Source organism: Daldinia decipiens (assembly GCF_022478715.1).
Source record: "Daldinia decipiens strain CBS 113046 unplaced genomic scaffold F4813scaffold_51, whole genome shotgun sequence".
Classification (NCBI taxonomy): Eukaryota; Fungi; Ascomycota; class Sordariomycetes; order Xylariales; family Hypoxylaceae; genus Daldinia; species Daldinia decipiens.
Window position 1 is genome coordinate 50323 of NW_026054594.1, and position 12005 is coordinate 62327.

Consider the following 12005-nt stretch of genomic DNA (forward strand, 5'->3'; position numbering starts at 1 on the left):
AGTGTCTAGGGTAGGTGACATACTTGTGCTGAGAAATCTTAGTTGGCCGGTAACGCTAGTAGAATATAGCAGCAAAAAGGCAAAGGGAGAAAGAAAAGATAAAAATGTTCTTTATTCGCGATAGATTAACGAACGTAAACTTGACTTTACGTGCTGCTGGGATTATAATTATAGCTACTGATGTACCAAGTAACTATGGTTACCTTTTTAGATGATTTTGTTAACTTTAAACTGAACTTGATTGGTGCTAATGCAGTAGGTAACAAGTTCCGAATATATCTTAATTTGAGCGATTGAATCCCTTATATCCTCTTTCATAGCTGGGGCATATTTCAATAAAGAAATGATGAACCGGAATCGGTAAGCCTGAGTGACCATTCCTACCCGGGTATTGTATATAAGCGGACAAAGTCAATGACCAAACATTATCTATTTATTTGTTAGATTGATATGCTACCTAAACATAAAGAAGTACCTAGCCCATCTATAATATAATGGTTTGTGGCCGAATACGTAACTACCTACCTACCTCAACTACCGAATAAATTCATCAAAATCCGAACCCATTGCGACGATGGCCGGCAAGTGGAGAACGACGTACAAATATAGCAGTCTACACCTTGGAATCCCTCAATTCCCGGTGATACAGGGTGGTGATGCGACAATTGCAGCTGATGGCTTTCTAGTTCTGGAAATTGATGAACCTGGATGTTATGTCGCCCAGTCCATTGCAAACTGGCAGATGTATGAAGTAAAAGTATTGAAGCAACGATTTCGGCCCGTAACAATAGACCAGGTGCAGGAAGATGAATTCTTACATCCCGCACCACCTGAAGTGAGAGTTTCAACTCTGCCTCCCACATCATTCACGAACGTTCGAGGTGAATCGCGTGTGCTTACTGAGGATGAGCATTTCCAAAGACTGAAATATTTTTATTCGGATGGTGAGAATTGGACGCTTTACTACGAGTGAGTTCTTCTGGCAATAGTACTAGCAGCGGGTTTGAAGAAAAATTAATTAACAATTCACCTCTTACAATTTAGATATCTGAATGGAGGATCCCTAGAATTCTTAATACGTAAATACTACGACAGAGGCTGGGTAATTCCAGAGATATTCATTTGGCATGTTGCCGCTGAACTAAGCAAAGCATTGGCATATTTGTATTTTGGCTGGACTCCGGAGAATCGCCTCAAAGTCAGGGACTGGACTATGGCTTACCACCGGGCTGTAACGCCAAGTAATATTTTCCTCGACTACTTAGCGAGGAAACCGGGCGCTAAGCCTAGAGTCGGCATCGAATCAAATGCTTTCCCCCGGGTTGTACTATCTAACTTTTCGCACTCGGCCATAGAAGATGACGACGATGCTTGGCTAAAGCCCGGCCTCCATGTAAACGAGATGCACCCGAATATTTGGGAGGACGTCTACCATCTTGGTTGCGTATTGCGCCTGATGTGCATGACCCATATTCCGCTCGGGGAGGGTTTAATAGATCACCAGCATGCGAGAGACGAGAGAGGCGAACACGCCTGGAGCCACCGGCCAGACAGCAGGTTCCTTAGGGATGTAAACATAACGCCTGCGCTGTCTCACCCTGCAGGTCCAGGCTATTCCGACCTTCTTATGGACATCTTGGGTACATTCGAATGGGATGGTCAAGAAGACATGAATATTGCAGCATGGCCATATAGGGGGAGTGCGGCGCCCAGTATTGATTGGGTGGTAGATACGCTGCTACCCCATGCAGAGATACAGGTCGAATCTTTTAGACAGGGAGTAAAACCCAGGGATCATTTTACCAATGTGGATGTGTCGTGGACGAGGCCGTGTGGCCCTTTAGTGCCGATTTTGTTTAATGATGAAGAGGAAAACGCCCTCGACCGTACGGAGTATCTACTAAAGACAAAAAGGGATTTCATGGAAAACTGCGAGATACAATTCCCATTGCCTAAGTACCGCGAAATGGATTGATAAATGTCTATTATAGTTGAGTAGTTGGGAGATATTGGGTATGTGGTTTATATAAAAAGGAGTATTATAGAAATGACCTCAAAGACGATGATCAGTTGAGAGATCATGGAATCATGCAAGGTACCTAGGTACATTATATGTACTACAATTGAAGTACGGACATGTGGTAGGTACATGTTGTACCTACCCGATAAGAGGTAACAGATAAACACGTGCTGCTAATCGGAAACATTCCGCATGGCGGGGACACGAGGGACTAGTGGAACTATGATTTACACCGCCCGGCATAAAAATAAATTTACTTCTATTTTCTTAGACTTCTTAATTATACCATTTAATAGGGCCAAAATATTCACGATATTTTATCACCGTAGTAGGCCTTATCAAGATGGCTTCTAAGCGCAAGGTCGACGACTTCATATATACACTATCTGATAACGAGGAGCTTCCCAATGAAGAAGAGGTCATACCCGAGCCGAACCCACCAAAGAAAAAGGCCAAGAAAAATAAACGACCTACTCAATTAGACGATGACGAAAATGGCGTTTGGGGCAAGAAAGATGAGGATGATGGAGCAATGGATTCTGAATTCGAGTTTGCAGAGGATGGCACCACAGAATTCAGGGCAGAGGATTTTGAAGGCTGGGGCTTTGATGGTGCGAAAAAGGGCATGAACGGAAACATAACGAAGAGACTCGTTGACGTGGATGAGATCGTGCGAAGGAGAAGGGGTACTACTCAAGGGGATACTGAAGTAAACGACGAGAAGAAAAAAGTCGTAGATGGTGCTAGTAGCGAACTTGACGACGAAGATATCGAACTTGACGACCAGGACGACGAAGTTTTAGCTGAAGATGGATTTGGTATGGGTGCTGCTTCAGACGAAGAATCAGGCGATGATAAGGCAGGTGATGATTCTAATCAGGATGAAAACGACGAGAATGATGCTTCGGATAATGATTCTGTTGCCACCCCCGTTGATCATCCTGATGACGAAGGAGAATCCGACGAAACGGACGATGAGGAAGATCCTGAAGAAGCGGCTAAGAGAGCAGCCTTCTTTGCACCTGAAGAGAAGAAGCCATCTGGGAAGCACAATGGAAAGTTTTCGTTCCAAACTATGTCCCTTTCACGACCGATTTTGCGCGGTCTTAATTCTGTCGGCTTTAACGAACCCACTCCAATCCAAGCGAAAACAATACCACTCGCGCTAGAAGGAAAGGATCTCGTTGGTGGCGCTGTTACAGGCTCCGGGAAAACTGCTGCTTTCGTTGTTCCCATCTTAGAAAGGCTGTTGTACCGACCAAATAAAATCCCCACGAGCCGCGTGGTTATCTTAACCCCTACCCGAGAACTCGCCATACAGTGCCACGCCGTTGCAACCAAACTCGCTGGCCATACAGATATCAAGTTCTGTCTGGCAGTCGGCGGATTGAGTTTGAAAGTTCAGGAAGCAGAACTACGTCTAAGACCAGACGTTATTGTTGCTACTCCGGGTAGATTTATCGATCATATGCGTAACTCGGCTAGCTTTTCGACGGATACGGTTGAAATCCTGGTTCTAGATGAGGCCGACCGAATGCTCGAGGATGGGTTTGCAGACGAACTAAACGAGATCCTTACAACCCTACCCAAGTCACGGCAAACAATGCTCTTCTCTGCTACCATGACTTCATCTGTTGACCGACTTATCCGCGCCGGTCTAAACAAACCAGTACGAGTAATGGTAGATTCTCAAAGGAAAACGAACGACAAGCTAGAACAAAAGTTTGTCAGGTTAAGACCAGGTCGGGAAGACAAGAGAATGGGTTATCTCATCCATATCTGTAAAACGATGTATACTGAGCGTGTTATCATATTCTTCAGACAAAAGAAGGATGCGCATCGTGCTCGGATAGTTTTTGCCTTATTTAACCTGTCCTGCGCCGAACTACACGGAAGTATGAATCAGGCACAGGTGAGCAACCCCCATATTACACTTAAAATTTTTGTTTGTTTCTAACAGCTCGCAGCGCATTTCTAGTGTCGAAACCTTCCGGGATGGTAAAGTGTCTTTTCTGCTTGCCACTGATCTGGCTTCTCGAGGTCTTGATATTAAAGGTATAGATACCGTTATCAACTACGAAGGCCCACAAACCCACGAGATATACGTACATCGTGTAGGGCGCACTGCACGAGCTGGACGTTCGGGTGTTGCTGTCACACTAGCCGCAGAACCTGACCGAAAAGTCGTAAAAGCGGCGGTTAGAGCCGGGAAGGCCCAGGGGGCCAAGATCAGTAGTTTGATCATTGATCCCGCCGATGCCGATAAATGGCAAGACAAGATCGACGAGATGGATGATGAGATCGAATCGATTGCTAAGGAAGAGAAGGAAGAGAAGCAGCTGGCACAAGCAGAGATGCAAATTAAGAAGGGGGAGAATATGGTTATTCACGAGGATGAAATCAAGTCGCGACCGAAGCGAACATGGTTCGAAACACAACATGAGAAGAAGAAGGCTAAGGAGGCCGGGAGGGCTGAGCTGAATGGGCTGATCGAGTCCCTAAAGAAAAAAGGGAACGGCAAGCTGAGCAACAAGGATAAGAAGAAGCTAGACGCAAAGTCAACAAGGACGGAGGGAATGTGGAAGAAGGGCTCTGCCGAGAGGGCAGGCAAAGGTGCCGTTCTTAATTTCAAGGACGATAAGAAGAAGAAGAAGGCGGCCAGGACGTCTAGAAAGATTCAAAAGAGAGATAGATAGACTAAACGATACTAATACCAACATGAGGTCTTCGCGATGCCCTGCTCCTACGTTATAATATACCCGATATATGTTCTAGGTAGTTTCTCTAGGTTAGAGTTAACTAGCCAATGATAACCATTGAAGTATGATCAAGATATAGAACTGTATAGAACTGTCAATGATACGATACTATTGCCACTAAACTTGAGTATTAGGTCTACATAACTAACTATATGATTTATGGGCACATATAGAAAGGTACGGACAGGGATGAGTATCAGTTAGGATTCACAACTGATGTCACCAGTGCGCGGCCCCCACCAAAAAAACTACGTTTGCCCCGTTTGCCCGTGAGACTCGACGGGCACAAGCTCCAACTTTTCCAACCTCGATAAGAGTCAGATGATGAAATCTTAAATATTACCTGTCAGCCCTATCGCGAAACCTTCCTCCCAGGCCAGCCTCTCTTAATCTTGTAAACCATGTGTTAATTTAATTGGCCCTTATCCAATTCAACCCTCTCAGTCGTTCGAAGACATAAGCCACCTGGTTGAAGCCTTGTCACGTTGTGAATGATACAGGTCTAGTATATATTATTACAAGTCTAACCTAGTATATATTATTATTCCGTGTGAAGCTCGAACAAGTTTAAATACTTGGTCCGCGGAATCCCCCAAAGTGGCTCCATCACGTCGATTTATCCCTATACGTCCTCATCCCCATCATCGACAGAGCCTCCTCCAGTACCTTTTCCCACATAGCCTACGCGAACGCTACCGCGAGCGACTCATCGGTTTCCACCTTGATACATTTCCTCACTACAAACATCGCCTCCAAAGTCGCATCTATCGCTTTATCCTCGACCGTCAGCGCCGTCGCCGTGAGCAGTCGCGTCTCGTCGACCACGCGCGACGGCTGTTGCTCGGCTTACCAGCTCCCAATACCAAGGGCCCGAGAGATGGATCAAGATCTACACCGGGAAATATGACAACTGTGCCAGAATATGGATTGGGGAGTGGGAACTTGGGTGCCGATGGCGGACGCGAGAGAGGCTCGAGAAGGAGGAAGCTTGCAGCTATGGCTGGCAGCATGTACAGGGCTGGCGCAACGGCGGTAAACGAGATTAAAGAGTCTTACTACCAGACAAGATCAAGTGATGCCGATACTCCAGAAGCGACCAGGATTACAATACCAGATGCCTTCCCCGACGTTGCCATTGTGACAAAGGGAAACGAGCAGATGGTCTTATTCCCGTCCTATGCAAAGAGGCACGTGAAGAGTCAACCTAGGCAGTTCGAAGATCCGGGAGGACCACCCCATACCTCAACCATGAGCATGAACGAACAGGATTACTGGAGGAACGAGTGGTCGAGACACGAAGACGAGAAAGCTATTGTAGACGTAGATGTCCGAGGCTGGATATACATCCCTCATAGGAACCCAATGACTCGTCGCAATCGAATATTGATTGGTCTGGCGAGACAGTTAAGCGGTATTCCCGCTCCAAAGACTCAGCAGGCCGACCCAACTGCTACTGTGGAACCCTCTTTTGCGAGGATACACGAACAGCACGAGGAGGAACGTGAGCGAGAGAGGATCGCACAAGAAGCCAAAGAAATCGAGCGCAGGGGCAAGTTTGAGGAGGAAGCCGCGCAAAAAGGTGGCTATAGTGAACGACCGAGGGATGAAGATTCTGAAGACGAAGGAAACAGGCGACGCATAGACCACTACTCGCAAGATAGCAGTAGATCACCACCTTCTGCGCCGTCATCACCTGTTCTCCGAGGACGCACTAATACAACAGGAACTACTGAGCTCACCGAAACGGAGCTGGCAGTTGCAAATGCAAATCTAATGGCTCGTATCGCGCCTTTTATGACCACGCCGTTGGTTGAGATTCCCATTACCTTGTTCTTCTATAACGAAAAGCAAGCCCAGTCGCGCACCGTAAAGACCAATGATTCAGGGCACTTTATAATCAGGGCGGCGCTCGACTTTGTTCCCACCCATGTACGCGTGCTCGCGAACGAGGACATATCCTACACAGAACCAGTGCAGCTCATCGAGCCAAAAGGAGTCAGCCTAATAAGCGATATCGACGACACCATCAAACGCTCAAACATATCTCTCGGGGCCAAGGAAATATTTCGAAACACCTTCATTCGTGAGCTAGGCGACCTAACCGTGGACGGTGTTCAAACATGGTACAGCGCTTTGCATGACCTTGGCGTGCGCATACATTACTGTTCTAATAGCCCATGGCAGCTGTACCCGGTGTTAGCTACGTACTTCAAGTTAGCCGGCTTACCGCCGGGCTCGCTACATTTGAAGCAGTATACGGGTATGCTTCAGGGCATATTCGAACCCGTGGCCGAGCGGAAAAAGGGTACGCTAGAGAAGATCATGAGAGATTTTCCAGAAAGGAAATTCCTTCTAGTCGGTGACAGCGGCGAAGCGGACCTCGAGGTATATACGGAGTTGGCGGTTTCTCATCCCGGGAGGATATTAGCTATTTTCATTCGAGACGTTACTACACCCGAACAAACTGGCTATTTCGATTCCGGATTCGACGCACGTAATAACGGCGGACGCATTCCTCGAACTAATTCAAGCATTCGTCTTAATCAGATATCTTCCAGAAGTAATAGCAGCGATAGTAAAGAGAGTAGTCCCATCAGAAGACCCCAGCTCCCTCCTCGAGTAGCAACTACGCCGAAATCAGCTAACGGGCCCGTCGTGGGGGACCTGATTGACCTGTCAGAGGAGCCGGGGCCAGAGCCAGAACGGCTCCGGCGGGTCGAATCTGAGCCCCAGACGGTGGGGAAACCCGTGCGACCGGCGGATCTACTAGCACGGAAACCACCGCCACCAAGACCTGCGAAACCAAAATCCCTACAGAGCACGCCGGCTGCGCCGGTACTGACTACAGATGATAGTGGACCTACTAAAAAGCCCTCGGGCTCGGTGCCCCCGCAGCCGCCGGAGCCGCGTAAGATAATCCAGGCGAATAATAGAGCGTTGACACCTAGCCCGCTAGCGCAGGTGCAGGTATCGTCTGACCACGCCGGCGGAAGGGACGGATCAAGAGCGGTGAAGAAACCCAAGAGCAACGGCCAGATATCTGAGAATCCAAGTCTTCCTCCCTTCAACTCATCATCTAAAATCGCGCCTCCTCCTCCGCCTCCTCGACGAGGCACACCATCCAGCACCACTACGACAAAATCGAGCCCGCGTCTCGTGGCAGCTCGTGCTAGCGACAGCGCCCTAGTCCGCCGGCGGACAACAGGGGACTCGGGGGTCGAGTTTGAGGGTCTGTCACCTGGTATTAATAGTAGCGCTACGTATAGCAACGGGAGTCTAAACGGACAGACGACGGTTATGAACAAGAAACTGGACTTGTGGCGCCGGCGGTTGCAACGTGCGCAGGAAACACTGGAACGGCAGGGCGTGGCGCTGTATACATGGCGTCGCGGTGATGAGGTGATGGATGAGGCAATTGGGATTGTGAAGAGATGCATGGAGATGGATAGGCAATAGGAATAGGCAAAAACGTATGGTTAGTTGTGATTAGGGATAGGAATGTGGATAGGAATGTGGATGGTAAGGACTGTCAGTATATATTTCACGAGTGAGTGTTTATATCTTATGGTGGTACGTTAACCTGGTACCAGGCGGCGATCGCAACTGAGTGAAGAGCACATTTTCGGTGGCTAGAGCATATCAAGACTAGAGAGCGACAGGACGTTACTGTTTTATAGATGATGAATGTACGCTATCGAGAGGAAGAAGCTGGTGAATTACGAGACATGCCAGCTGTGTTGTTTACCTAGGTACATATAGACATAACTAAGAGAGCCAAGAGAATAGATCGAACATCCCTGTGTAGGGGATTATATTATTGGTATAATACTAGCTTGCTAGATACAATAATAACCCCGTCTTAACTCAGGTACGAGAACATTAATCTAGAAGACTCCCTCGGAATAATCCACAATGACGAAGTTCTCTAGAAACGGCAATACGAAGCTCTTGAATTCCGAATGATGCGGATCAGAGTTGACGTAATAGTTGCGGTCCTCAATCGATTCGAATTCCACAACGAAAGCGTGTGTGATACCGCGCTGGAGGCTTAATTAGCGGCCTTGCGACTCTATCTATCTACGACCTTAGTCGTTCGGCGCTTACCTGTGCTCCCTCGATGGAGTTGTCTTTGCCGCCGGTAAGAGACTTGATGTATTGCTTCCGCGACGCGTTGAGGCAGCCTTCTTTTAGACCAAGCATGCGCGACGTTGCCTACACCGAAGTTTAGTGTAAGTGAGGTAGCGCATACATAGGGAACCGGAAGCTAGTGGAGACAGACCTCTTTCACGGCGTCGGCGCCGATGTTGGCTTTGAATTGGAATAAGACTAGATGTTTCACAGGCATATTGCTCTGAACGTATATCAAAGTGGCCGGACCTAAATATTCAGAGTAAATAGAAAAGAATATAGTTGTAAAGGTGGATATAACTTCTAAGGTACGGATCCTCAGCATATAAAGGAGATATTCGGCATTGTCTTGCATGAAGACAGAGAGAAACAGGGGGTAAGGAGTGGGGTTCTCAAGATCTCCTCGATGGAGTCAACGGAGCCTCTAACCAATATGTAAAACTCCCTAGAAACGAGACGAGATTACCTATCGAACAGATTATTGACCTTAGTTAATGCAGATTCCGGTAAAGTGTCGCAAGTAGACCCTCTGGCTTTCCACAGGTCCTCTCTTAGCGCCGTAGTTCTCTACGCTCCATGTATCATTTACCGAACATCTGCATATAATGGCTGCGTGGATACGCCCGATGCTGAAACGATTGCCAGGCCCTTGATGATCGACCCGTCTCCGGTGTTACGCACCGATTTATTATATTGGCGGCTTTCCTAGACGGATCAAAAGAGCCGCATCGCTAGTACGAGATTACAAGATTATAAGATTATAAGATTATATGGGAAACTTCCAGAGATAAGTCGAGGGTCGTCATGTTATTTGTTATTGAACATCAATAGTAATAGTGGTATTAAAACGTACAAACAACATTGAGCTAAGCACGAAGAGTGAGGCATCGATCAATCAAATCATCCCCGAGTACATCCAAATAGACGTTTGTTATACTTTCTCTTTACCGCCTATATAAGGGATTGACTCTTAAAATTCCTTGTTCTACACATATATTGACTGTGTCCAGAACTCTACCAATGAGGCGAGAACATGATCCTCGTGGTAGCTAACAATCCCGGTGAGACTATATGGTTCATCAACAGACACTACACAAGGATAAATCCTCGAACGCAGGGTGCTGGATAAACCTATATTGAGAGATTGGCCCAGTTGTCAAAAAAAGAAATATAAAATCAATCCGAACCCGGACCACGATTTCCATTTAACAAATTACACTAGTTGAGTACACCGACACTTGTGCCTCTTTTGCATCTCCGCGCACGTCTCAGCTACAGCAAGTCTACTGTAGGGCTTTGCCGGTCTCGCCCATGGTAGCGATGAGGCGTTGGCGAATATGCTCTCCAACAATAGTCTCGACGCCAGACCCGTCGAGGGCCTTGCACTTGAGCTTGAGCTGGCCGTTGAGAAACCAGGGGACGGAGTACCTGTGGTTGGTGCCAGAGGTAATGACGCGGTGGCGTGCGCTGCGGTAGTAGCCCGCAGTCCACTTCTGCATCATGTCGCCCATGTTGATCACGTACGAATTCGCCTTGGGCGGCACCGGGATCCACGTCTCCGTCGGCGGGTACCATACCTCCAAGCCCTTCGTGCCCATCTCCTGGAGCAGGATGGTGATGCAGCCGAAGTCGGTGTGGTCGCCCACTACTCTTGGTTAGACATGCATAAAGCGGGAGAAGAAAGCAAGATATGAGAACATACCGCCAAACTGTCGCTCATCGAGGACTTCTTGGGGACCGTAGTGCAGCAGTCTCATGGGCATGGATGGGTTGACGGCAACCTCATCCAGTACGTCAGTAGGATGCCCCCAGGCCTTTGGAAGACCGCGGGCGAGGAGCTTGAGGAGCACTTTGGAGAGCGCAAGCATAGTGGCTTGGTACTCCATGACAGGAGTTCGGAAATCTTCATCTTTGAGGCTCTTGGGCCACAAGTTGGGGCCGGTTGAGAAAGTGCCAGCATCTGGGTGGTCAGCAGGGACCTCGTGGCCGATCGAAAAGCACTGGTTCGTGTCAGTTCCAAGCCTCTTCTTCACTGTTTCTCAATGCTCATCATTTCGACGTAGTATTAGACACTGTCTTTCATGCGCTCACCTCTTTGGTATCTGGCAGGAGACCTTTTTGATGGGTTTGAATTCCAGGGGGCTCATAGCCGCGGAATGATTTGCCCATCGACTTGCCGATCCAAACATCCATGAGTTCCTCCTTCGGGAGGTCAAAGAATATCTTAGCACACTCGAGTATGCCGTTGCGTTTTTCTTCGCTCACACCATGGCCGGCGAGGTAAAAGAAACCGTACTTGGTACAAGCGTGGCGTATGGCATCGACAACACCGCTCTTGGCCTCCTCAGATGCATTTGGGTCTGTGAAGGGACTGATGTCCACAGTAGGGATAGCATCAGGTGCTATTTCTGGAATATTCTCGATGCTGCCCATTGTGTTATCAGTTTCGACTACGTGTGTATTATATTGCTAAGATGTTGCTGAGTTGTTATATTGTGGCATTCATAGATAATTCATAGATAATTCATAGATAATTCATAGATAATCAACTAGTATATAAATATTATCCCCCCTGGTTTCTTACCATAGAACCGAGATCACTGAAGACGCCTATACTTATTCCCATCGAAACAGTGAGCTGCTGACTCAACCGCATCTTATCAGATGGATTCTACGATCATACGACATTAACACAAGCACAATAGTTCGACATGCTGTAAAAGAAACCCCAGGTAGAAGCGTGCCCCGAGGCTCGGTACCGTAAGGTGACATTTCTACGACATTTCTACCTTTCCTAACAGCCTAGAAACTCCAAGCCGATTCGTCTAGTATGTATGTACGCGTCTTACTAGCATACTGTGGCGTGTTTCCGACAGTCGTTATTGACAGGGAATTCGTTTCTCCGTGATGACAGGCTAATCGGCTTGGCTAGCTAGCGGAAGAATCCAACCAAACAAGTCGGTGCGTAGTAACATTTAGCTGAACACGAGAAACTCCGCACCGAGTCAAGAAGATAGCGATTTACGCGAATTCAAAGCCTCCTCTTGATTTCGCACTGGTATATTAACATTTTCGTGCAAATATATCATGCGAAAAGT

General features: G+C 47.6%; 4 protein-coding genes across 4 annotated transcripts; 2 read left to right on the forward strand and 2 right to left on the reverse strand.

The window, feature by feature from the left end:
- The first annotated feature begins 450 nt into the window (after window positions 1-450).
- Window positions 451-2261, forward strand: F4813DRAFT_375390 (uncharacterized protein). The gene is made up of 2 exons (XM_049245016.1): window positions 451-969; window positions 1045-2261. The coding sequence occupies exons 1-2, from the start codon at window positions 575-577 to the stop codon at window positions 1973-1975; spliced, it is 1326 nt and encodes a 441-aa protein (XP_049095173.1). The 5' UTR covers window positions 451-574; the 3' UTR covers window positions 1976-2261.
- A 102-nt stretch (window positions 2262-2363) lies between these two features.
- F4813DRAFT_383418 (uncharacterized protein) lies at window positions 2364-8235 on the forward strand (the record flags this gene model as incomplete). The annotated part of the gene is made up of 6 exons (XM_049245939.1): window positions 2364-3932; window positions 3988-4685; window positions 4953-4978; window positions 5378-6927; window positions 6964-7354; window positions 7421-8235. 6 exons carry the CDS (start codon window positions 2364-2366, stop codon window positions 8233-8235), a joined length of 5049 nt encoding a protein of 1682 aa, XP_049095174.1.
- A 428-nt stretch (window positions 8236-8663) lies between these two features.
- Window positions 8664-9124, reverse strand: F4813DRAFT_393894 (stress responsive A/B barrel domain protein; the record flags this gene model as incomplete). Its single annotated transcript, XM_049247490.1, has 3 exons — window positions 8664-8819; window positions 8884-8991; window positions 9059-9124. 3 exons carry the CDS (start codon window positions 9122-9124, stop codon window positions 8664-8666), a joined length of 330 nt encoding a protein of 109 aa, XP_049095175.1.
- A 534-nt stretch (window positions 9125-9658) lies between these two features.
- F4813DRAFT_276240 (putative leucoanthocyanidin dioxygenase) lies at window positions 9659-11510 on the reverse strand. Its single transcript, XM_049240444.1, has 3 exons — window positions 10999-11510; window positions 10610-10907; window positions 9659-10552 (listed from the first exon to the last, which is right to left on the reverse strand). The coding sequence occupies exons 1-3, from the start codon at window positions 11338-11340 to the stop codon at window positions 10191-10193; spliced, it is 1002 nt and encodes a 333-aa protein (XP_049095176.1). The 5' UTR covers window positions 11341-11510; the 3' UTR covers window positions 9659-10190.
- Between the last annotated feature and the right edge of the window lie 495 nt (window positions 11511-12005).

What these genes read in the sequence shown, in the direction of transcription:
- F4813DRAFT_375390 (XM_049245016.1), top strand. Translation starts at nt 575, where the DNA reads ATGGCCGGCAAGTGGAGAACGACGTACAAATATAGCAGTCTACACCTT. An exon ending in AATTGGACGCTTTACTACGA is followed by an intron (nt 970 to 1,044) that starts GTGAGTTCTTCT and finishes CTTACAATTTAG; the next exon opens with ATATCTGAATGGAGGATCCC.
- F4813DRAFT_276240 (XM_049240444.1), bottom strand. Translation starts at nt 11,340, where the DNA reads ATGGGCAGCATCGAGAATATTCCAGAAATAGCACCTGATGCTATCCCT. An exon ending in TCCTGCCAGATACCAAAGAG is followed by an intron (nt 10,908 to 10,998) that starts GTGAGCGCATGA and finishes GACACGAACCAG; the next exon opens with TGCTTTTCGATCGGCCACGA. An exon ending in CGATGAGCGACAGTTTGGCG is followed by an intron (nt 10,553 to 10,609) that starts GTATGTTCTCAT and finishes AACCAAGAGTAG; the next exon opens with TGGGCGACCACACCGACTTC.